Below are 26,828 nucleotides of genomic sequence, written 5' to 3' on the forward strand. Positions count from 1 at the left end.
ATTCATGCCACACAAGTGCCAAGCAATGTCCATCTCCAACAAGAGAGAATCTAACCATCGCCCCTTGACATTCAATAACATTTCCATCGCTGAATCCCCCCCCATCAACATCCCGAGGGTTACCATTGACCAGCAACTGAACTGGACCAGCCATTTAAATACTGTGGCTAGCAGGTCAGAGGCTGGGAATTCTTCACAGCGTAATTCACCTCCTGAATCCCAAAGCCTGTCCACCATCTACAAGGCACTAGTCAGGAGTGTGATGGAATACTCTCCACTTGCCTAATGAGTCCAGCTCCAACAACACTTGAAGAAGCTCGACACCATCCAGGACAAAGCAGCCATTGATTGGCACCCCATCTACCATGTTAAACATTCACTCCCTCCACCACCGATGCACAACTGCAGCAATATGCACCACCTACAAGATATGCTGCAGCAATTCACCAAAGCTCCTTCGACAGCACCTTCCAAATCCATGACGTCTACCAGAAGGACAAGGGCAGCAGACACATGGGAACCCACCAACTGGAAGTTCCCCTCCAAGTCACTCACCATCCTGACTTGGAAATATATCGCCGTTCCTTCATTGTCGCTGGGTCAAAATGCTGGAACTCCCTCCCTAACAGCACTGTGGGTGTGCCTACACCACATGGACTGCAGTGGTTCAAGAGGCAGCTCACCACCACCTTCTCAAGGGCAATAAATGCTGGCCCAGCCAGCAACACCCACATCCCATGAACAAAAACAAGATTAAAAATGAAAAAATTACTGAAATCAAGATTGTTGTATAATATAGAACCTGTTATCCACCCCAAAGATCAAAATTTGGCTTTTGTCCATGAGTTGGCCTGTTTCAGCAATTCTACATTCAGATCATGCCATGAATTTACTCATAGCAAGTGTTTCTGGCATACTGCAGCTCACCTCATCAGGGATGCAGTTGTATATCTTAAACAAGCTATAAGACTTGCCTCAGTTTTGGGTCAGTTAATTCTGGGGTCTGTGAAGGCAAGCTACAGATAGACATCCCCAAGACTCGGCCAATGTATGAAGCGGGTCCAAACTGCTTTGGTGTTTAAGGAAGCCTTGTAAAATGCAGTGTGTGTGCCTGACAGCAAACAGAATCAAGACAACTTCCTATTTGGAACTCTATAATGCCCAAGGGTCTGTAACAAAAGGCTGAAGCTTTCTAACAAGGTATGTAGCAAACATGCCTGCAAAATATAAGGTCAGATGTTGACCACCTCCTCATTTCACTTGCAAAGCTGCCAGCGTTTCAGTTTGGAGCTGCTGCAGTACAATTAAATTTTATCACCCAATTGTTGTATTGGTACAAAAGATCACAAGCTGCAAGAAGCAGCAGAGATTTACTGCTGTGGGCATGCCTTTAGAGCAGACTCAAAGACCAGTCTGCACCATCCAACAATTAACCACTCACTCAAGCACACAAGTTAATCAGTGATCCAACATCTCTCAACTGATGTTAATCCAACTCATTCACACTATCACTCACTACCCCACCCCATGTTACCGACTGTAACTTTACTGGTGTTAACATAGATTCTCACACTATCACTGAGTAATCCCTCCCTGCAATAACATCCTCCCCAGCACATACTCTACTGATGTTCATCCAGCTCCCTCACACTGTCACTTAGTAACCCCTCTCCCCTCAGCACCGTGCTACTGACTGTATTTCTACTGATGTTAATCCAGCCCCCTCACACTGTCACTCAGTAACCCCTCTTCTCTCTCCCACCCCCCCAACTACACCGTGTTACTGACTATCTCTATTGATGTTAATCCAAGCTTTCTCAGTCACTCAGTAACACCTCTCCCAGTATCCTGTGTTACCGACAGTATCTCTACTGATGTTAATCCAGCTCCCTCACACTGTCACTCAGTAACCCATCTCCCCAATGCCCTGTGCTATTGACTGTATCTCCACTGATGTTAATCCAAGCTCTCTTTCACTGTCACTCAGTAACCCCTCTCCCCCAGCACCGTTTGTTACTGACTGTATCTTTACTGATGTTAATCCAAGCTCTCTCAGTCACCTCTCCCAGTACTTCTCTGAGTTACCGGCTCCACTAATTTCTCAGTCAGGCTCAGTAATTCTTAGCCAGAACATTGAAGATACTTTCTTTATGCGTTAATCCTAAAAAGGATGTTCCTCTAACTTGAGAATATTCAGTACCTTAGTTTATTTCTTTATATATTCTTCAAATTGGTATTTTACTCCTGTAGTGCACATCAAACAGGAAATACTCAATGTTATCACAGCAATGTTGGCAGGGAGCCAGGAGGAGGTTGGATCATTCTCAGCATAGCCAGATGTGAACCCAAGTTTAGCTGTTAATGGGTGCTGTGGAACTCAGATAAGGCGCACACACCTCTTGAGAAACAGCCATCTCGGAGCATTCCTTGCACAAACACTGCCTAATTCCAGAGCAACACAGGTACAGCTGCTTGGGACAAGGGGGACGGGGGCGCAGGCTCCTGTTCAGTGGACAACCAAGAGAGGGAGCAGTGAGAAAGATCTGGCAAGTGAAAAACTGAAATCGGGAGTACCTGCTCCAGGTAGTGGCCACGTATTCCGTTATCTGGAGATGTATGTATATGTCCTCGATGGAGAACGTGTTTCGTTCTGGTTACTTGATGGCACATTCAGGAAATCCCAGATCAGAATGGTATCGTCATGAGAACTACTGATGATCTGAAACTCATCAAACTGCAGTCGAAATACCCGGCCAGAGTGCTCCTGCAATCAAAGTCAATGACACGTCAATATACAGAAACAATCACTCCTGGAAATGAAAGAGGTTTGTCCCTTACAGTACTCAGGGACATTCTGATGAAATAGGACTATCCTTTACTTGACATCTGATTAATATCGTGACCTAATCCTTTCAGGACATTTTAAGAGTGAGAATATACCACCGATAATACCCAGGTTGCCAACATCACTTGTCAATACAGAAATGCAGGCTCCAGAGGTTAGAATTTTATTGCACAGAAGACAGCCATACAGACTTTTGTACCTGTGTCTATCCAGTTAGCCCCACTCCCTTGCTCTTTCCCTGTGGCATTGCAAATTTTCCTTTTCAAGTACATATCCAATGCCCTTTTAAAGTCACTACTGAATCTGTTTCAAACAATGCATATCAAATCATCAGAAATCACTGCTTACTACAACTCTCCTCATCTCACCTCAGGTTCTTTTGTCAATTATCTTAAAGCCGTTGCCTTTGGTTACCAACTCTCCTGACAGCGAAAAAAAGTTCCTCATTTTTCAAAACCCCTCAGAAACCAACTTTCATGGATCACAGGAGATGCCCATTGGAGGGGGAACAAGATCTGTCATGCTTGTCCCTTCCATTCAGTCCCCAGTGGAGGCAACTGCTACACTGTCAAGCATCAGTTAGGGGTTTCTCCCTGATGCAGCTCTCCTGATGACTTAATGCGATTCTGATGCTTCCCTCTGGTCCAATGTGCATTTCACTACTTTGATGGGTACTGGTATTTAAGCAGAGAGGAATAGGGGTACTGACACATGTTTGGACAAAGTTGCACAGGAGTTGTGTGTGAAGCCTCTCTAGATACAGAACGGCGAGGTGCAGTCACAGCAACTCTCCTGTTATTAGCAGGAAGCTCCGACAGCTCTTGTGGTGCTTTTCTTAACAAGTGATGGGTTCTCCACATCGTTCCAATGCTGGATAGGCTCTGGCATGAAACAAACCATCATCTTCCAGCCAGTGATCATAATTTATTTGGACTGTTCCAAACCCCTGAGCAAGTGTTAGTCTTTAACCTGTCAACGTGGCTATAATATTTTGCTAAACAGCAATCACCACTTCCAACAACTCTTAGCTTTACAAAAAAAAGTTGCTGCATATTGCAAGCTTTTGTTTAAAACTCTAAACTGCATCTACATGATTCGCTTTTACAAACATTTATTTCGACAGTGGTGGGGAGAATCAACCAGAGGAGAACAGTGATGCAGACATTAATTTTTTGCTGCTGGGTTTTGAGGTTTGAATCGAGCCCGGGCTAAAGGAACGCGAACTGCTTCTCTCAGCTTTGTGTGAGGGCCTTACATGCAAGAGTAAGGCCAATCAGAGCCTATTTAGGAGTGCAACCGTCACCCAAAATTACCACCAATTCACAAATTAAATGAGTAACTTTGCTCAGAGGTGACAGCCAGAGATATAAACACACAAGTCAGTTTGTCACAGTAGGGCTGCTATTCTAAGGCCGGGATTGGTGGGGTACCAAAGGCCTTTACACTGCATCTCACTGTACAATGCCCAATCTGGACCACTGTAAGGAGACAAATTAACCTGCATAGTTGGGCATAACACGTTGTGTGTGTGACTTCCCTAACAACTCAATGGGTTATAGATTGAGTAGCTAAGTCAGGTATGTTATACTGCAGAAAACCAGGAAAGGGATAGAATCAGAGCCAATCCTTACACACATTTATAAGTGTTTATTTACAGAGTTACACATCACAAGCATGCAACTCCTCACCCAACATAGTTTCAGTCTGTACCTATTTATAGGGGCACAAGTGAATCCCCAGTTAATACCCACCACCTGCAGACAATTAATATACAAGTAACAAGGTAGACTAGGAAAGTTCCAAATTCACTCGTTTCTGTGGGACTGGAATTAAGACCAGATTGGGTAAGGTTGGCAGGGCTTTTTCCCCAAAAGTATATCAGTTGGGTTTGTCTGGCAGCCTCTCAGTCACTTTCACTGCTTTTTATTTTTGCTGTTGAAGAGAATTCAAGTTCTCAAACAGCCTCAAAATGGTGGGATTTGAACTCATTCTCTGCATGATTACTCCAAGTCTCTGGGTTACAATTTCAGTATAAGAACCACTGCACTACCCAACCCATAATCTAGATTGCATAGTTCCGCAGTTCAAATGGTTTTGTTCAACCCTAAACTGTCATCAAATCATACATCACAGGAGGCGGCCATTCTGCTCATTGTGCCTGTGCCTGATCTGCGAGAGGGCTATTATCTGGTCCCATTGCCCCACTCTCTTTCCCCAGAGCCATACAACTTTTTCCCTTTAAAGTATTTATACAATTGCTTTTTGAAAGGCACAAATTGAATTTGTTTCCATCACCATTTTAGGCACTGTATTTGAAATCACAACTCTTTTCCAAAAAAAAAGAGTTCAATTACTCCACATGTGCTAGGAATTATTTTCCCCATGACTGAACATTGACAGCTTGGAGCAAGCCTCCCCATAGGCGGAATATTTCTAGGTTGGTAACTCTGAAGCGTGGATACGTACCACCAAAGTGCGTAGACATAAAGTACTTGCAGGAGCTCGAGGATCGAGAGCAGCTTGCAAGTCCCATACTTTGATTTTGCTGGAGGGAGAAACACAAATATTATCCTGAGAAATATTATATAGCCCTAGGGAACACTGAGTAATGAAGTGCCAAACTCGGCCACAATGCACTAAGGACTGCAAGATTTTAATTCCGACAGCTACGTAGGTGCATACCTACCCCTTCTACCCATTAATTTACTAATCACCGGATAAGTTTCACAAATTAGCGGAACGTGCTTGGGTGAGGCAGACGCCTGCCAATGTACCAAGCACAATGTAAAATGCCAGTCACGGCCCCCGAGTCAGAAGATCATGGGTTAAGGCCACTCCAGAGACTTGAGCACAAAATCTAGGCTGACACTACTGAAGTCTTTCGGATCAGACTTTGAACCAGGGCCACATCTGGCCTCTCAGGTAGGCATAAAAGGTCTCATTGCACCATTGGAAGAGCAACAGGGGAGATCTCCCTGGTGCCATGGCCAATATTTATCCCTCTACCAACATCACCAAAACAGATTAGTTTATCATTTATCTCACCGCTGGTTGTGGAATGTTGCTGTACACAATGTGGACATAATAAAGCCACGAAAGATGTTAAGTAAAATACAAGCTCTTGTTTGTGCGTTTGATTCTGGGAAGCTTTAAGGCATATATTTACAATGCAGGGACACTGTTAAAGGTTACACAAGAGAGGAAGGGGCCTAAAGGGCTGTGGGAACAGGGCTGATTAGGACATCATGTGGAGGATAAATACCAATGCAGACTGATTGGATCAAATTGTTTGATTATTTTCTACATGTAGTAACTATCCTCATCAATAACAACATAAATTGGACTATATTAAATAACATATTTAAAAATTGAGAAATACAGGGTTATAAACCTCCATCATAAATCTTCTGAGCCCAAGGCTTTGTCACCATTTTGGGTATTTCAGATAGATAGTTAAAATGATTCCAAAATAAGGTGCCAGAGAGTTAGATTAGAAGTTAGGAACTATTTATTTTGCCAGGCAACCATCTCCCTCTGGAACAGGTTACCTATGTATGTGGTAAGCATGGATTCCATACAGTCTTTCAAAAAGGAGTTGGACAGATTTGAAAGAAGATGACATTTCCAGATAGGGAGGGTGAGTCAAAGATTAGCAGGGTTTCTAGTTCTCCATTTGATTTCATGAGAGAATTAGAGGGGAATTTCCTGGAGTTTGCCCTCAGGTCTTTTTGCCTTTCCCAGATAATTGTGTGACCTGGTAAGAAAGGAAGGGTGGCGCACGTGCCTTCACCATATCATAGCTTTCACTTATTCTTCCTCTGTGCACTGCAGATTGCCAATAGCAGCAGATTTTGATATTCACCTTTGGGATTTATCCACCAATGAGTGTGCAGCACTTGCTGAACTCCAGGCCTGTGCAATTCAAAAAAGGTAAATAGAAGTGCAGGAGCAAATAGGCAGGATTTGTATGTGTCCCATGGGATGTTTTCCAACATTACAACAATGACTGCACTTCAAAAGTATCTCATTGGCTGTAAAGAGTTTTGGGGCGTCCCATAGTCATGGGACGCACTATATTGATGCAAAGCCTTCCTTTCCAGATTATTCCCCAAGTATTGTCCACAATTAAGACCACATACCCATCGTAAGCTCCACTAACAATCCTTTTGTTGTCAAATCGAATGCATCGGACTAATTCCTCATGACCTTCTAAGACCCGCAGACAGGCACCACATTCGATGTCCCACAACCTGCAAAAGGGAACACTGACATTACAGACAATTTCAACATTCTTACATTACAAAGGAATTTGACTAATACTTGAGCTATATCAGTGAACGGATCTGTTTCTCTAAATTCTATTCTCATCAAAAGGTGGAAGGTGTCAGTGGTGGTGAATGGAACTATTTTCCATTTGGTACTTCCCTCAGTGTCACTACCAACATCCCACCCAGTCAGTAACAGGAAATATGCTTCCCCCAACCCCTCCCCGCCCCCCCAGCCATTAGTCCAGAGTTCAGGGTCAGCTCTTGGGCTGGTCCAAGCCAGTGAGCATCCCCCAGTTTCCTACAGAGCCTGTGCAGTGATGTCCAGGAAGCCAAGCCACAAAAGCTTCGAGCGTTTCCACATCAACAATAAAACTGACATTTGTACACGGTCAAACTTAGGGGTATCCTTACACTGGACATAGTAAAGAACAGGAGGAACAAATGCACACAAAGTTACACTGCCCCTTGCTTTCATGTATCCTGCTATTGAGTTTTATCTTACTTAGCCTAACGGCTTGTGCACATTAGGAACATGAAGATTATCAGATGAAAAAAGATCAAAGTCCATCCAGTTCTCCTTCTACCATCCGAGGAGTTGCATGATGCACTCATGATCAACCTGGATCTTTTGTTTTTAAGCAACAGACCAAAACATAATGCAAAGGGAACTTCAGTGGTAGGGAGCTTCAGGAACCATTGGTCCAAAACACTTGTTCCTCCCAAGCACACTAAATTTAACCACATCCTATCTCAAACTACCCATATCACAAAATGTTATTTTATGAAATAAATCTAATACATATTAATTCATTAAAATGCTAAAAGCTTCCAATATCTTTCTAGGGAATCTGTTTTACAATTGAAAACTCATTTAGTGAAGTAATGACCGAGATTTCCCGCCGCTGTTGTAGCAGGGCCCACTGTGGGAGATTCAGCAGCCCAGCCAAAAGTCCATTGACCATTTGACGGGACAGAGCAATGCCGGCGGGGGCAGGGCTGAAAATACCGCCAACATTTCTGCAAATTAGTTTTGAATTTGCCTCCCTTGAAATGCAATCCTTGTCCCATTTCTAAGATAAAACAGCTCAACTTTGCCTACATTATCTAGTCCTACTACAATTCTCAAAACATCAATCATATTAATTCCCAATCTCTTTTTCACTGACTTGCCCAATTTACATAACCGCTCCTCATTATCTAAACACTTCCTTCCCCTCAAACACTGATTTTCCCCTCACCCATTCTCCATAATTCTTACTCACCATTTCTTAAGCACGACAACCACAATGGATCGGACAAGTTGAATCAGAGTGACATGACTACAGGAAACTGCCAAGTAGAGGCTGGGCACTTTCCCACAGCCAAGGTACCTAATCGTTAACCAATAACCTTCATGTGTGGATGCCAGGAAGGGGAGAGCAGTTGGCTCAAATGTGATGCCTTCCTTGAATAAACAGATCAGCAGTATTGGGTCTTAAGCTCCCAAATGAAGAATGATTATCTCAACAAGACACCAGGGGATGCCAAGTGCCTGGTGGAGTGTTACCTCAATACAGGTCTGGATGGAGAGAAGAGATCAGATAACTGCATTAGATTCTTAATTAATAGTTTCAGCATATTACAAAACTACCAGAAATATTACACAACGACAAATCCGTTTTTACAAAGTGGCCAGTCTATTGGATAGAGTGGGGGTATGATAAATGGTTATGTGGTTATTATTCCATACCTTGAGCGGTACAGGACCTGACACCAGACATTTGGCCCACTGTGCCTGTGCCAGCTCTTTTAAAGTTATCCAAATGGTCCCACTGTCTGTTTTATCCCTAAAGCCTTGTAATGTGTTAATCATTATATACTGATATAGCAGAGATTCAACAGCACATAGACTCGACCTGATAGTGTTGTCTGAGGAGCCGCTGACAACCAGTCGGTCTCGATACTGAAGGCACGCTATTCCACGTTTATGGCCATTCAAAGTACGTACAAATTCACAAGTGCTTGTGCTCCACACCTACAGGGATAAACACAAAAGATGTCTCACATCAAGAAACAAACTTCAAAAAAAAAAGTCTCTACTTTCCACCACAAGGCTCACATCTGATCAAAATAGCAGCCAAAGCCCCAAGCTACTGAACATAAAGACGCCGCGAAAAACAACTAGGAAAAAGGCTCTGCCCAATGTATTATTAAGCTACATGGACCTCACACACTGCCTTGATCCCCAGTTTGGGCTGTTAAAATTAATTTAAACTGCCTCAGCATAAGGGTGCTACAATTGGCCTCCACTCTGCTAGGCTGGGGAGAGGGAAGGAAAATGCAGCAAAGAGACCCAGTCCGCATTGCAATCAAGAGCCTCCTAGTGGAAAGGAGTTTGCCAGTGACACGCCATATCATCCCATAGCTTGCCAACATTCACTGACAACCGTTACTCAAAGTATCACTATTTGCGGAGGTATCAGAGGGCAGATGTTGCTAAGGCCACTCTATCAGAGGAGATAAAGAGGGACAAAACTGGAGAATACAACACAAAGCCATGGAAGGCTGGGAAGCTCGGGATACTAAATGTACAATGAATACCGAATATGTGATCAGAATCTATATGTTTTGCTGCTTTACAGTTCAAACACTCCAGAGAGATTAAAGGAAACCCACAGGAAATATGAAAAAGATGTTGCAAATAATCAACAGATCAATCAGTATCAGAAAGAAACATTTTGAGAAGGGCCCTTTTCATTGCAACAAATACGTGCCTCATGTCATTTAAACAGCATTCTGCAGCAAGTAAATCTAGACAAAAAGTCGAGGCACCCTAAGCAAAGGGCATTAGTGGGTCTCCAGGGCACGAAAGGGCACAGGTTTCAGTCTCACACTGCTCAGCCCCTGATCTGAGTCAGATTGAGCCAGAGAGGTACCAAGGACAGTTCTGCACAACCAGGAGTGGGTAGGGAGAATTGCATGTTGTCCGGCTGAGTTAATGTCTGCAAGGGGCACCGGCAGAAATCCTGGCAGCGGCTGTATAACCAACCTTGCATCAGGTCAGGCAGGCAAGGGGAAAATATAATTAGAGGGCAACCTGGGGATAAAAATAGAATAAATTATAAGTGGTAAAGGATCCAGGCTTCTTTTCACAGAAGACTAGCTATTTAAAGCATGAACATTAGTCATGCATTTACACACACAAAAGCAGAGTGATGCAGTAAACATGCACTACAGGAATAAAAGCAAAAACTGCAGATGTTGGAAATGTGAAACAGGATCAAAAACAAAGGGCTGGAAACACAGAAGATCAGGCAGGATTGTTGGAGGAAACAGTTGATGTTTGGAGTGTAGGTCCTCTTTCAGAGCTGAAATAAAGTTCATTCCGTGGTAAATGCTCCAAGCTGGAGAGGAATGGTGGGGACACAGAGGCCAGATAGAGCAGACACACAAATACCGTGAGAAGTACACACTTACAAACAGATGAGAGAGAGAGATTGAAACAGAGTGGGAGATAGGAGAAAATTTAAACTCACTTTAATAGTTCGGTCACCTGACGCTGATACAATGTATTTGTCATCGAAGTCTACCACATTGACTGCTGCCCGATGGCCAACTAACACCCTCCGCAGAGTGATGTCAGTCGGAGAGGCCATGTCCCACACAGCTATAGATCTGTCCTTTGAGCATGTGACCATCAGTCCATTACTGAAACGAAGGTGCAACACTGCCTCATTGTGATGAATTAGCGTGTTCAAAACCTCTGCCGTATTAACATCCCAGACCCTAGGAAATAAATCAATCTAGTTAAGGGCTGTCACTGAATTACAATTTCACAATGGGCATACTCTAACACTGGACTGAATCATGAAAAAGTCTAAACGAACAAAATCAATACATCAAGATTTTTCCTCTGCTTCTATAGAAAGCACCTTCTCCTGATGGTATACACTTCCACCGACACCGCCTGTTCGGTCAGTTATCTCCTCTCAGTGGCCATTCTTCATGTGGTAGGCTACGCAGTAAGGGTTGACATTGAGAAGGGGATCACCTTTCAGCCCAGTGCACTTACCCTACTTCTTAGTCATTTAGCAAGAGGAACAGAATCATGCGGGCCGAGCTTTTTTCTCTTTTATTCCTTCATGGGATGTGGGCGCTGATGGCAAGACCAGCATTTGTTGCACATCCCTGATTGCCCTTGAGCTGAGTGGTTTGCTCAGCCATTTCAGACGGCAGTTAAGAGTCAACCACATTACTGTGGATCTGAAGCCACATGTAGGCCATGTAAGGATGGCAGATTTCCTTCCCTAAAGAACATTAGTGAACTAGATGGGTTTTTAAGACAGTCAGTGGTAGTTTCTTGGTCACCAAACATTTAGTTGTCAGGATGGTACCTCCTTAATTGGCCACTGGGTTCCTGTATCTTACCTTACAGTAGAGTCTGAAGACCCAGTAACAATGACTCGCTCATCATACTGCAGACACAGCACAGAGCCTGTGTGACCCGTTAGTATCTTCAAACACTCCAGCGACTGTTTGTCCCAAATCTACAGCAGACAAACAAAACCAAAATGAGTTGACCTATCCTCTTTACTACTGTTCTTGCAGCACAACAAAAGCTCTTGTGGCTATTGAACTTATTTTTCCATCCATACACTAAAAGGGAACAGAAAAACAATCACACAAATCGACTTGTTTTAATGATACACCCATACTCTTAACTCCATCTCAAATTGCTTCCATCTGACCTTATCCAGCTTAAGATATTCTCCTCCAGACAAAACCATCAGCTCCACCAACAACTCAGAATTTATTCCTGAGCAGGTTAAGAATGATTAAGTTTATTGCTGAGTTAACTGATCCCATCCAGTAATATAATTGGCTTCAGCATTCCAGGTTAGGGGAACAATGACTCGGGGTGTTATTCTTCATCACTGCCTAGTGACCCCAGGGCATAGGTTTGGGTCCTCCCTGATTGTCCAAGTCTCCCAGAATGAAAGGCTAATCTCCTGAACACTCAGCAGTCTGGGGGAAAAATCATAGGAACATTTCAGGCACACAGCAGAGCCACACAAACCCAGGAGGCCCACACACAGTTAAAAACAAACAGACAGCGCAGGGAACAGTTTCTAGACTGAGTACCAAAACCACCATTACTGACTGCCACAAGGATCCACATGTCATGTGATCAACGACAGAATAATTGCAGGAAAGTCTTGTGATGAAACCTTCCAGAATTTGATACAGCCAGAATTGGCAACTCTAGTGTGAGCATGTGCGTGAATTCTTCAGCATGTATGTGTCAGTATTCCAATATCCAGCATTCTCAATGCTCCTTCTCTCACCTCCAGCTTCTAATCTCTCCATCATAACTTTTCTTATCCACCCCTATCTCCATCCAAGAGATTCTGGCCTTTGGGCAAACTTCAACAGCACAGTGCAAACCAATTGGACTTATACTAAAACTCAAACCCTATCACCTCAATACACCAGGCAATTAAAACAACTCAAGTGAGCAACTGAAATGAAATTAAAAGTCCACAATGAAGACAGTATATGACAGTGTTCATGTGCAGCACATGCAGGGGAAAACAAAATAACATATTGCATTTTATTAACATTTATATACAAATTACATTTAGAAAATTCTGAACCAAGCACACCATTTTGTAGGTGGGGAGTCACCATTCTGCAATACAAGAGAACTCAATGGTGAAACAGGTAATTCTGTCACTTTCATTACTTACTTTGATTGAGTTATCTCTCAGACCACTGATTATTTTCTCGTCGTCATATTGTAGACAGTAAACTCCTTTGCTATTCTCTGACCGACACTGGATTCTTTGAAGGTTGTGTCGCCCACACCTCCAGTTGGATTCTATGGTCTGTAGAGAGAAACAATGAGTGAACAAAATCAGCATAAACTACTCAGGATCAATGTTGGAAAAGCATTGGTAATTATGCTAAAATGAGTGATTTCTGTGGTTCATATGATTTTCAATAGTCAGCAAAGTGCGATATAAAAATGGCCATTTTTAAATCTGGGTGAATCCATTACTTCTTTATCAATGATGGCCTTATAAACAACTGACTGCTGGGTTACCGTGGCAATTGAAGATGTGTGCCCTAATTGGATATTGGCCATTTGTGTCATTGCTGGTTCAGAAATGGACTGCTTGAAACGGGAATGCATGCTGCTTAACAGATTGGGAAATAAATTAATTAATCTGGCTGCTTATTCACTGAAGAAGTGAAAATTGGCAGGAAAAAGGGCAGCGCCAAGGCATTAACATCCAACTTCACAAGGTGCAGGTTTCAAATGCATGGTTAAAACACAAAAGTAGTCCCATGGCACATCATAAACCTTGTTATTTCACTTGAGTTCCATTTGGAGATCTGAAGTTTGAATTTGAAATTTGTTCCACCCATCTATAAAACTTCATATCTGTATAAGACTGCTTCATGCAACAGTTCAGTCTAACTTATGCAAGAATGTCTTTCCAGTAGGATTTTTTTTTTTTTTAAACACTTTGCACATTCTTCTCTTTAATTATAGTATTTTCAGTATCTTGTGAAGTCTTGCTCGAGAAGCATAGAAACCCATCAGATGTAGCCTGAACATTTAGGCTCAATAGTGTGGAAGGTTCCTCCTTTCAGAGCAAAGTACCCAACATCATTACCATTATGTCAAACATCACAATTAGTTGATGAGTGTCATTGGCCTGGCAGGTAATCCCAAACTCAAGAACACAGGCTCCTGCGTGCGTAAATAAGCCCTCATTGGTGTAAATAAGGCTTTTTTTTCGCCAGGAACACAGACAAGAATGATGAGTGAAGCTCTGAATTTTAGTCGCTGCATGTAGATGGAGTCCAGTGCTGCCACTGGATGCAATTAGTCTACAGTCTTACTGATACATGATAGCTCATGGCCACCTCAAATCACTCACACCATTGTACCTTGCAAGTTCAACTAAAATGACACTGTTCTTAAAAAGGGCAGAATCTCTCGTTGCATTGCTGGGTATTTCCTTTTAAATGGAAATTCTACATCCTCACCAGTACACTTTACCAAAGCATCCACATGCTTCAGCCAATCATCAATGCCTCAACATCACCACCACATTGGTAAGTAACATGGTTTTATCAACACCAATCTCCAGTCCCCGCAGAACTTCAGAAATCACACAAAACAGGTTCAAAGTGGGGCAACCTGTTCTGGATCCTGCTCACATGTTTGGTTTATTGGCTCAACAAAGCAGAATGATCTGCACTGCACCCAACAAACAAATCACAACATGACCATTGTAAGCACTGAAGTCTGCAGCGGTTTATAAAACAGCTTGGCATTAATTTATCTGTGCCTTGAAGCTTAATATGACCCAGCTACCCAACATTAGCCATGCCAGGAATCACAAAATCCAACATTGGATTTAATTTTGTGAAGAATTCTGTACCTATTCCTATAGGAGCAAAGCCAGCTGGATACAAACGAGTGGATAGGGTGAAACCATGGCTATCGGGTGATAGTACGAAAGCCAACTATGCAGCTCTTTGTTTTTATTTTAAGAATTAAATTCAACCCATTTTTGACATCTACTCAGATTCCTCTCTTCCTGTTGAGTTGGATGGTACCTCCCTTCTGCCACCTTCACTGGGGAAAGAGAGTGTTCGGTCCAGGTGCGTCAGGATCAGTACTACACTACGCAGTATCTCTATACACTGAGAGGGGAGTATCCGGTCCTAGTGTGTGAGGGTCAGTGCCACAGGTAAAGTGCAAACAACACTCAGATGTATACAAGAGCTAAACACTGGCATCAGACTGACTTTATCACCACCTGGCAGTGCAACATAAAAAGACGATTAGCAGGGTTATGAGAGGAGTGGAGTGCTCTACAGACCACAGGATGTTACACTCCAAGGTGAAATTTACTATCGTGCTGAGAAGAACAGTATGCACCAGACCCCCAAGAAAGCTAGATGTGCAGAAACTGGTATCTGCACAGTGCTCACTGTCAACCATTCAGATTTGAGGAACAGCTGCCCTCTCAAGAAAATCCAAGTGATGATGTTGAAGGGGCATGGTCAACCTTCAAATCAGCAGCTCTGGAAGCTGCCAATGATGTCCTGGGAACACAGAGAAGAAACCAATGATCAAAATGAAGGAATTGCTACAGGAGAAAAGTGCAGCATATGCAGCATGGCAGAGAAACAAAGAAATCTGCTAAGAAATCATCCAGCAGAGGAAATGAAACCTGCAACAGAAGCTGTGTAGGATGCAAGATGCTTCGTGGGCCAAACAAGCCTGAGTGTTTCAAGTCTATGCTGATCAGCATGACGAGGACTTTCTACAAAGCCCTGTGCACAGTCTTCCCCCATGCAGCTACTCACCTGTTCTCAGCACTGACAGGGAATCTCTCCTGACAAACAGTTATCAAAGAGCATTGTGCTGAGCACTTTAGGGATGTTGAATCACCCATCCACTGTAAATGGGGTAGATAGACAAGCTTCCACACTGGCCCAAATGTGAAAACCTGGACAACAAACCCTCTGTTGTGGAGGCTGATAAATCCTTCAGATCCCTACCCTCAAGGAAAGCTCCAGACTTGGACAAGATCCCAGGAGAAATTTTCAAATCTAGGGGACCCCAACTAGCCATCAAACTCTCACAAAGTGGGATCAACTAACCATTCCTCAGAAGTTCCAGGTTATTCACTTGTACTTGAAAAGGACAACATTTGGTGTGTGACAACCACAGAGGAATATCACTTTGTGATAGCTGCTAAGATTCAAGCAAAAGTTCTACTCAACAAACTGGTCAGCCATTTGGCAGAACATGTAGTGCCAGAAAGTCAAACTGGGTTCAGGAAAGGCAGAGGCACTTGTAACATAATCTTCACCCTTCGGCAAATACGAGAAATGCCATAATCAGCACACAGGACTCTTCTTTGCCTTTGTTGACCTGACGAAGGCTTTGACACAATAAATATAGAGGTCTTGTGGAAAGTCTTGGCCAAACTTAGATGTCTTAATCTGATACAGCAGTTTGACGATGGAATGATGGCCAGAGTCATTGACTGTGCCGACTTCACTGAACGTAACAAGTGGTATGAAGGTAGGGGTATCTCACTGACCCTGTGCTTTTCAGTATATTCTTTGCTGCCATGTTTCTGAGGCGCTTGGTGGAAATGTTGATGGAATATACATCGAACTCAGAACAGGTGGCAATCTCTTCAGCGTGAGATGACTGAAGTCCTTACGGTATCAGAGATGATGATACTGAAGCTGCTGTTTGCTGATGACCGTGCCTTTGTGTCACACTGTGAGCACGATCTTCAAAAGATCATGGACTGTTCTTTTAAAAGCAAAAAACTGCAGATGCTGGAAATCCGAAACAAAAACAAAAATACCTGGAAAAACTCAGCAGGTCTGACAGCATCTGCGGGGAGGAATACAGTTAATGTCTCGAGTCCGTATGACTCTTCACCAGAACGGATAGCTTCACCTATCTCGGAAGCAGTCTCCAGAATGGGCTGCACTGACAGCAAGGTGAGAATTGCCAGAGTAGGCTCAGCATTTGCCTGTTTACACAAAAGACTGTTGAGGAAACGAGGTATCAAACTTACAACAAAACCTGCTGTGTACAAAGCTGTGGTAACATCTACCCTCCTATATGCCTGTGAAACGTGGGCTAACTACTCCAGACATATTAAGCAATGCAACATCATGGAATCAAATGGAAGGACAAAGTGCCCAACTCTGAGGTAATTCAAAGAGCAGAAATGTCTGGAATTGAAGCACTCATCATTGGAGCCCAGCTCAGATGGAAGGGACATGTAGTACTGATGACTAATGATAAAATCCCGAAGGTAGTCATGTATTCACAACTTAAACTTGGACACCACCTTAGAGATAGACGGAGATTAAGGTTCAAGGTCTCCTTGAAGGTGAACCTCAGGAAATGTGGCATGTCTGAAAAGAATGCACTAGAATGCTCCCCAGGTGGTTCTGTCTCAAGTAGCGGTGTTGTTTCCTTTGAACAGCAAAGAATACAGGCAGCTAAGGACAAAAGGCAAGCTAGAAAGACTGGGCAGACCCAACAAAATCAGACGATTCATCTTTGTCTGCACTGTGGAGAGCCATGCAGGTCCACAGCCACATTAGAATGCAAAACAGATGACTCTACACATGCGAGAAAAGGCCATCTTCCAACAAAGGAAACTGATGACACATACCTTGGTAATATGCAGTGGGTAAGACAATCCTAATGGATACCCAGTTTTGAGCTGCTAGATTGGTTCTGAATCTATCCCATTTAGCACGGCAGTAGTTCCACACAACATGATGGACAGTATCCTCAGTGTGAAGACAGAACTTTGTCTCAAGGACTGTGCAGCGGTCACTCCTATCAATACTGTCATTGACAGGTGCATCTGCGACAGGTAGATTGCTGGGGATGAGGTCAAGTCTGTTTTTCCGTTTGTTGGTTCTCTCATCACCTGCTGCAGGTCCAGTCTGGAAGCTATGTCCTTCAGGACTTGGTCAGCTTGGTCAGTCGTGGTGCTACCAAACCATTATTGTGATGGGCACTGAATTCCCCTACCCAGAGTACATTCTGTGCCCTTGCTACTTCTTCCAAGTAGTGTTCAACCCGGAGGCAGGGTGGTAGGTGGTAATGAACGAGAGGTTTCTTTGCCTATATTTTACCTGGTGCAATGAGACTTCATGGGGTCATGGGGGTCACAGTCAATGTTGAGAATTCCCAGGGCAACTCCCTCCCGACTGTATACCACTATGCCGCCACCTCAGTTGGGCCTGTCCTGTCCGTGGAACAGGACATAACCAGAGTGGTGATGGTGGTGTCTGGGACCTTGTCTGTAAAGTATGATTCTGTGAGCATGACTATATCAGGCTGTTGCTCGACTAGTCTGTGGGATAGCTCTCCCAATTTTGGCACACACCCCAGATATTAGTGAGGAGGATGTTGACTGGGCAGAGTGTGCCTTTGTAGTTTCTGGTGCCAAGGTTGATGCAAAGTGATTTATCCAGCCTTATGATTTGATTTTTCTGTAACTGTTTGATGCAACTGAGTGGCTTGCTAGGCCATTTCAGAAGCCAGTTGAGAGTTTGCCACATTGCTGTGTGTCTGGACTCACATGTAGACCAGACCAGGTAAGGAGACCAGATTACCTTCCTTGAAGGGCATTAGAGAACCAGATGGGTTATATGACAATCGTCACCACTGAAACTAGATTTTTTATTCCAAAAGTAATTGAATTTAAATCCCCTCAGCTGCCACGGTGGATTGAGAAATCATTTCTCTGGAATATCAATCTAGCGGATCTAAATTACCAGTCCAAAACAATTACCATTACGCTACCCCAGTGCTTCTCTATCTTCTAGATGGGCAAGAAGCCAGAATGGATGGAGTGCAGAGGCAAGAGGCGGTTAAAGAGATTTGGAGGGGCAAGGCCATTGAGAGGTCTAAACATAAGGATGAGAATTTTTAAAACCAAAGGGGCAATGGGTGAACTGGACTTGGTGTGAGTTAGGATGTGAGCAACAGATTTTTTTTTTTAAGATGAGATTTTTTTTTTTTACATGAGATCAAGTTTATGGAGGGTGGAAAGTGGGGGCTGGTAACATGCAGACTATGGGCACAGGCATCAGGGGGAGGGAGGATGTCCAAAATAAATAGCAGCTATTTACACAATACAATGCATTACAAGAATTAGGCCCTTAGTGTGCAACTGACTATGTTGCACAGAGTGCAAAACACTTTCATTCTTAACAGATACACAATTGTGCTTTATGCAATAAAGCAGTTCTGTCAGTGTGAATTCAATAAAACACAATCTGATTTAAAATTGCTCTCATCACTTGAGATAAAAGAATAGACCTGAAAAGTGACGTCGGCATAGGGGAAAGAGCTGATTTGAGAGTAGCTGGTCAGTAATTTTATTTTCTAGTCTCCAGTTTATAATAAATAGTCCATAAAGTAAAGACATGGCCGGGAAGTTCAGCCACATGGAATGTTCATCCTGTGACATGTGGGGAGTCATGGATGTTTCACGTGGCCTAGATGAACATGTGTGCAGGAAGTATCACCAGCACCAGATTTCAGAACTCAAGTGACGGCTAAAGTCGCTGTGTTGCATCCACAGGACTCAGACCCACGTGGATAGCACGTTTGAGGAGGTGGTCACACCACAGGTTTGAAGCATGCAGGCAGAGGGGGAATGGATGATCGCCAGACAGTCTAGGTGGACCAGGAAGGTAGTGCAGGAGTCCCCCAAGTCCATCTCTCTGAAATCAATATTCCATTTTGGGTACTGGTAAGGGCAATAATTCCTCAGGGTAGTGCAACAAGAGCCAAGTCCATAGCATCACAGGTGGTTCAGCTGCACAGGTGGGGAGGAAGGTGACTGGAAGAGCAATAATGGTAGCAGGTTCCATAGTTAGGCTAACAGATGGGCATTTCTGTGGCTGTAGATGTGACTCCAGGATGGTATCTTGACTCCCTGGTGCCAGGGTCAAGGATGTCACTAAGCAGTTGCAGGACATTCTTTTGGGGGGGCTAAACAGCCAGGGGTCATGGTCCACACTGGTACCAGCAATGTAGGTGTGAAAGAAGGGTGAGGTCCTGAAAGTAGATTTAGGGAGCTAGGAAAGAAATTGAAAAGCAGGACCCCCAAGGCAATAATCTCAGTATTATCCCAGTGAGTACAGAAATAGGAGGATTGAACAAATGACACATGACTGGAGAAATAGTATAAGAGGGAATTCTTTAGGTTTCTCGGGCATTGGGACTAGTGGGATCTGGGCAAGGAGGACAGGTTATACCTTAGCAGGACTGGGCCGAATATCCTTGCGGGGAGTTTTGCTGGTGCTTTTGGGGACGGTTTACACTAGCTTGTCAGGGGAATAGGAACCCTAGAGGGAATTCAGATAGGAGAAAAACAAAGCTGGTAATGGGAAGCAGAAAAGTAGTAAGGGAAAGAAGAAAGGCAGTAGAAACAAAGGCCAGCATCAAATAGAGCCAAAATGCAGAATAATGTTAAAAAGGCAGAATTAAAGGCACTCTATCTGAATGCATGCAGCATTCGGAATAAGGTAGGTGAACTGGTGGCACAAATAGAAGTACACAGGAATGATCTACTTGCCATTACGGAGACATGGCTGCAGGGTGACCAAGGCTGGGAACTGACTATTCAAGAATATTTGACATTTAGAAAGGACAGGCAAAAAGGAAAAGGAGGCGGGGTAGCACTGATAATAAGGGATGAGATCCATACATTAGTGAGAGAGGATCTTGGATCGAAAGAACAAGATGTAGAATATGTTTGGGTGGAACAAAAAAAACAGCAAAGGGCAGCCAACATTGGCAGCTGTTTATAAGGCAAACAGTAGAGATAATGTAGGACACAGTATAAACCAGGAAAGAGGTGCATGTAACAAAAGTAATGCATTAATCATGGGAGGCTTCAAACTACATATAGACTGGGTAAATCTAATAAGCGCTAATACTGTGGAGGACAAATTCTTGGAATGTGTACGAGATAGTTTTCTAGTGCAGTATGTGGAGGAACCTACTTGCGAACAGACTATTTTAGATCTAGTATTATGCAATGGGAAGACTAATTAATAATCTTGTTGTTAAAAAAGGGATGAGGTCCTACAAGCTAAATATAGGGAGTTAGGACGTAAATTAAAAGTAGGACCTCAAAGGTAGTAATCTCAGGATTATGACCAGTGCCACGTGCTTAGTGAAAGTAGAAATAACAGGATATATCAGATGAATATGTGGCTGAAGAAATAGTGTAGGGGGGAGGGATTCAGATTCCTGGGACACTGGGACCGGTTCTGGAGAAGGTGGGACCAGTACAACCAATACAGGTTGCATCTGGGCAGGACCGGGACCAATGCCCTTGGCGGTGGGGGGGGTGGTGTTTGCTAGTGCGATTGGGGAGGGTTTAAACTAGAATGGCAGGGGGTGGAAACCTGAGCAGGGAGACAGAGGAGGGGGAAACAAGGATAGAAACGAAAGACAGAAAAGTAAAAAGCAAAAGTGGAAGGCAGAAAAAACAAGGACGAAAAACAAATGGGGATATAGTGCCAAATAAAACTAAGACGACTAACAAGGTTAAAAAGACAAGAGTAAAGGCATTGTATCTTAATGCGTGGAGCATTCGCAATAAGATAGATGAATTAACAGCACAAATAGATATAAACGGTTATATGGTTGCAATTACGGAGACATGGCTGCAGGGTGACCAAGGATAGGAACTGAACATCTAGGGGTATTCAATATTTAGGGAGGACAGACAAATAGGGAAAGGAGGTGGAGTAGCATTGCTAGTATAGGAGGAACTCAATGCAATAGTGAGCAAGGATATTGGTTTGGAAAATCATGACGTGGAATCTGTTTGGGTGGGGATAAGAAACACCAAGAGGCAGAAAACATTGGTGGGGATTGTCTATAGGCCCCCAAACATAATGGAGATGTAAAGGAAGGCATTAAGCAGGAAATTAGAGACACATACAATAAGGGTACAACTGTAATCATGGGTGACTTTAATCTACATACAGATTGGACAAACCAAACTAGCAATAATACTGTGGAGGAGGATTTCCTGGAGTGTGTACGTGATGGTTTTTTTAGACCAATACGTTGAGGAACCAACTAGAGAGCAGGCTATACTAGACTGGGTATTGTGCAATGAGAAAGGATTAATTAACAATCTGGTTGCGCGGGGTCCCTTGGGGAAGAATTACCATAAAATGATAGAATTGTTCATTAGGATGGAGAGCGAAGAAGTTGAATCCGAAACAAGGGTCCTCAATCTCAATAAAGGGAACGAGGGTATGAGGTGCGAGTTGGCAATGATGAATTGGGGAACCCTACTAAAAGGGTTGACAGTGGATAGGCAATGGCTAATATTTAAGGAACATATGCATGAATTACAACAATTATTCATTCCTGTCTAGCGCAAAAGTAAAACGGGAAAGGTAGCTCAACCATGGCTTACAAAATAAATTAGGGATACTATTAGATACAAAGAGTAGACTTCTAAAATTTCCCAAAAAAGCAGCAAGCCTGAGGATTGGGAGCAGTTTAGAATTCAGCAAAAGTGGACAAAAAGGTTGACCAAGAAGGGGAAAATGGAGTACGAGAGTAAACTTGCAAAGAACATAAAAACCGACTATAAAAGCTTCTATAAATATGTGAAGAGAAAAAGGTTAGCAAAGGCAAATGTAGATCCCTTCCTGTCAGAAATGGGGGAAATTATAATGGGAAACAAAGAAATGGCAGAAGAATTGAACACACATTTTGATTCTGTCTTCACAAAAGAGGACACAAATAATTTCCCAGAAATGTTAGTGGACCAAGGGTCTAGTGAGGGGGAGGAATTGAAGAAAAGCAGTATTAGTAAAAAAAATGGTGCTAGGAAAATTAACGGGGTTAAAGGCTGAAAAATCCCCAGGGCCTGATAATCTACACCCCAGAGTATGAAAGGAAGTGGCCCTGGAAATATTAGATGCATTAGTGGTCATCTTCCAAAATTCTATAGATTCTGGAGCAGTTTCTACAGATTGGAGGATGGCAAATGTAACCCCACTATTTAAAAAAGGAGGGAAAGGAGAATTACAGAGCAGTTAGCCTAACATCAGTAGTGGGGAAAATGCTAGAGTCTATTATAAAAGATGTGGTAAAAGAACACTTGGGAAGCATTAACCAGATTAGACAAAATCAGTATGGGTTTATGAAAGGGAAATCATGCTTAACTAATCTACTGGAATTTTTTTGAGGGTGTAACTAGTAGAATAGATATGGGAGAACCAGTGGATGTGGTGTATTTGGATTTCAAGAAGGTTTTTGATAAGGTCCCACATAAGAGGCTAGTGGTCAAAATTAAAGCACATGGGATTGGGGGTAATATACTGGCATGGGTTGAGAATTGGTTGACAGACCGAAAACAGAAGGTGGGAATAAATGGGTCTTTTTCCAGGTGGCAGACGGTGACTAGTGGTGTACCGCAGGGATCAGTGTATGGGTCCCAGCTATTCACATTGTATATAAATGACTTGGATGTGGGAACCAAATGCAATATTCCCAAATTTGCTGACGACACAAAAACTGGGTGGGGTTGTGAGGGGATGCAAGAAGGCTTCAGAGTGATTTAGACAAGTTGTGTCTGTGGGCAAACACATGGCAGCTGCAGTATATAGTAGATAAGTGTGAAATTATACGCTTCGGTGTGAAGAACAGAAAGGCAGAGTATTTTTTAAATGGTGATATATTGGGAAATATGGATGTACAAAGGGATCTGGGTGTCCTTGTACACCAGTCAATGAAAGTAAATAGGCAGGTGCAGCAAGCAATTAGGAAGGCAAATGGTATGTTGGCCTTCATTGCAAGAGGATTTGAATTCAGAAGTAGGGATGTCTTCTTGCAGTTATACAGGGCCTTGGTGAGACCACGCCTGGAGTATTGCATGCAGTTTTGATCTCCCTACCTAAGAGGAGAGGATATACTTGCCACCAAGGGAGCGCAGCGAAGGTTCACTAGGCTGATACTGGGGATGGCAGGACTATCTTGTGAGGAGAGATTGGTTCGACTGGGCCTGTATTCACTAGAGTTTAGAAGAATGAGAGGGGATCTGTTTGAAACGTATAAAATTCTAACAGGGATAGACAAACTGGATGCAGGGAGGATGTTTCCCCTGGTTGGGGGAGTCTAGAACCAGGGGCCACAGTCTCAGGATACGGGGCAGGCCATTTAGGACTGAGATGAGGAAAAACTTTCTTCACTCAGAGAGTGGTCAACCTCTGGAATTCTCTCTCACAGAAGGCTGTGGAGGCCAGGTCACTGAGTATATTCAAGAAAGAAATTGATAAATTTTTGGATATTAGGGGCATCAAGAGGTATGGAGAGAAAGCGGGAATATGGCGTTGAGATAGACGATCAGCCATGATCATACTGAATAGCGGAGCAGGCTTGCAGGGCTGAATGGCCTACTCCTGCTCCTAGTTTCTATGTTTCTATGTCTATGTCTCTATGTTAAAGAAAAACCTTAGGGAAGACTGGCCATAATATGATAGAATTTTACACCACGTTTGAACACAATGTTGTTCAATCTAAAACTAGGGTCTTAAATGCAAACAAACTACAAAGGTGTGAGGGGCAAGTTGGCCTTGGTGGATTCAGAAAACACACTAAAAGGTACAACAGTAGACAGGCAGTTGCTAGTATTTAAAGAACTATTACATGGTTTACACAAATATATACTCTTTTATAGCACAGAAAGCCATCAGGAAAAATGAGTCAACCAAGGCTAACAAAGGAAGTTAAAGATTGTGAGAGATCAGAGGAGGCGGCTTGTAAAATTGTCATAAAAAGTAGGTAAGCCTGAGGATTGGGAGCATTTTGGAATTCAGCAAAGGAGGCCCAAGAAATCGATAGAGAGAAAATAGAATATGAATGTAAACTAGCAAAAAACAAAAATGGACTGCAAAAACTCCTATAGGCATGTAAAAGGGAAATGATTAGCAAAGACAAATGTGGGCCCACTGCAGGCAGAGAAAGGAGAATTTATAAGGCGGAATAAAGAAGTGGCAGAGAAACTAAACAAATAATTTGGCCGGGATTTGCCAGTCCTACCTGCAGCGGGAATCGTCACAGATGGGACGGAAAATTTGACGGACCAGCAAAAGATCCATTGACTTTGGGTGGGGGTTTCCAGTCCCGCCAAATTCTGGCCTGTGTGTCTGTCTTCACGGACGGACACACAAAAAAATCTCAGAGAAACACAAGAGAACCAAGGAGCTAGCAAGAATGAGGAACTGAAAGAAACTAGCATTAGTAAAAAAGTAGTACTGGAGAAATTAATGGGATTGAAAGTTGACAAATCCCTAGGACCCGATGATCTACATCCCAGAGCGTTGAACGAGGCAGCTATCGAGATACTGGATACTGGTGGCCATCTTTCAAAATTTTATAGATTCTGGAAAAGTGCCTGGAGATTGGAGGGTTGCAAATGTAATCCCCACTCTTTAAGAAAGGAGGGAGACCAACATGGAATGAGGACCAGTTAACGGACAGAAAACAGAGAGTAGGAATAAATGGGTCATTCTCTTATTGGCAGACTGTGACTAGTGCGGTACCGCAAGGATCAGTACTTGGGTACCAGCTGTTCACAATATATATCAATGATTTGGACGTGGGGGGAAAATGCAATACTTCCAAGTTTTCTGATGACACAAAACTAATTGGGACTGTGTTATGAGGAGGATGAAAAGAGGCTTCAAGGAGATTTGGACTGGTTTAGTGAGTGGGCAAGAACATGGCAGATGGATTATCATGTGGATAAGTGCGAGGTTACTCACTTCAGTAGGAGGAACGGAGGTGCAAAATATTTCTTAAATGGTGAGATTGGGAAGTGTTGTGTCCTTGTTCATAAGTCACAAAGCTAACATGCAGGTGCAGCGAGCAATTAGGAAGGCAAATGATATTTTGGCCTTTACTACAAGAGGATTTGAATACAGGAGTAAAGATGTTTTGCTTCAATTGTATAAAACCTTGGTGAGACCACACCTGGAGTATTGTGGACAGTTTAGGTCCCCTTACCTAAGGAAGGATATACTTGCCATAGAGCAAGCACAGTGGAAGTTCACCAGACTAATTTCTGGGATGGCAGGACTGTCCAATGAGGAGAGATTCAGGAGACTGGGCCTGCATCCTCTAGAATTTAGAAAAATGAGAGGTGATCCAATTGAAACTTACAAAATTCTTAAGGGGCTAGATGCAGAAAGGATGTTTCCCCTGGCTTGGTGGGGGGGGGGGGGGGGGGGGGGGGGGGGGGGGGGGGGCGCGCGCGCGCATGGTTGGGGTCAGTCCTAGAACCAGGAGACACAGTCTAAGAACAAGGGGCAAGCTATTTAGGATTGAGATGAGGAGGAATTTCTTCACTCCCAGAGCAGTGAATTTTAGGAATTCTTTACCCCAGAGGGCTGTGGAAGCTCAGTCATTGAGTATGTTCAAAACAGAGATGGAACGATTTCTGGATAATGACCACCAACGGGATATAGGGATAGTGCGGGAAAATGGCATTGAGGTAAATGATCAGCCATTATCAAGTTGAATGGTGGAGCAGGCTCAAGGGGCTGAATGGCCTACTCCTGCTCCTATTTCCTATGTTCCTGAAACAGAAGCTGGGAAATTGCCAGGAACAAATAGAGGGTTTGTCAGCACCCAAGACGAGAGAGATCAATATTTTAGGTGTCAAACTTATGACCTAAAGCACAACCTTATCTTTTCCCTCCGAGATGCTGACTAAGTGTATTTTTTGTTTCTTTTTGTTCTGGATCCACTGACTTGTTTGGCATTAACATTTGGCACTGGTTTGGCATTAACCTAGCAGAGGTAGCCCAGGATTTTCTCACTGAGGCATGAACACTGTCCTGGCATGTTAAGCTGTCCTCCCAATAATGTTTTAAAAATGAAACATTTACTTGTTATAGAATGGACTTGAGAAGTTACTGGAGGCTGGTATTTCACCAGTTCCAATTCTGACATTTAACAGCAGTAAAATGTGACTCATTCAAAAAAAGCAACCAAGTAGCAATGGACCGGGAGCAGATCACATCTGGATTGCCAATCCAATTTGGTTTTAGGCTCATAGTTGACTAACGACTGAAGCTCTGCTTGCAGAACCAAACATTTTCTTTCCCCTTTTGGC

General features: G+C 43.2%; 1 protein-coding gene across 2 annotated transcripts in view; it reads right to left on the bottom strand.

Annotated features, from left to right (window-relative positions):
* The window catches only part of LOC144673661 (F-box/WD repeat-containing protein 11), a 165,317-nt gene that overhangs the window by 17,516 nt on the left and 120,973 nt on the right, over positions 1-26,828 (bottom strand). For both annotated transcript variants that reach the window (XM_078535387.1, XM_078535386.1), the window contains 7 exons: positions 12,840-12,977; positions 11,521-11,639; positions 10,629-10,878; positions 9,009-9,127; positions 6,985-7,095; positions 5,312-5,390; positions 2,575-2,764 (listed from right to left, as the gene is read on the bottom strand). In XM_078535387.1, the coding sequence (XP_078391513.1) occupies positions 2,603-2,764; positions 5,312-5,390; positions 6,985-7,095; positions 9,009-9,127; positions 10,629-10,878; positions 11,521-11,639; positions 12,840-12,977 (978 nt within the window). In that variant the 3' untranslated portion in view covers positions 2,575-2,602. The remainder of the gene's footprint in view (positions 1-2,574; positions 2,765-5,311; positions 5,391-6,984; positions 7,096-9,008; positions 9,128-10,628; positions 10,879-11,520; positions 11,640-12,839; positions 12,978-26,828) is intronic.

The sequence above is a fragment of the Cetorhinus maximus genome, unplaced genomic scaffold (genome assembly GCF_964194155.1).
Source record: "Cetorhinus maximus unplaced genomic scaffold, sCetMax3.hap1.1 HAP1_SCAFFOLD_425, whole genome shotgun sequence".
NCBI classification, from domain to species: domain Eukaryota; kingdom Metazoa; phylum Chordata; class Chondrichthyes; order Lamniformes; family Cetorhinidae; genus Cetorhinus; species Cetorhinus maximus.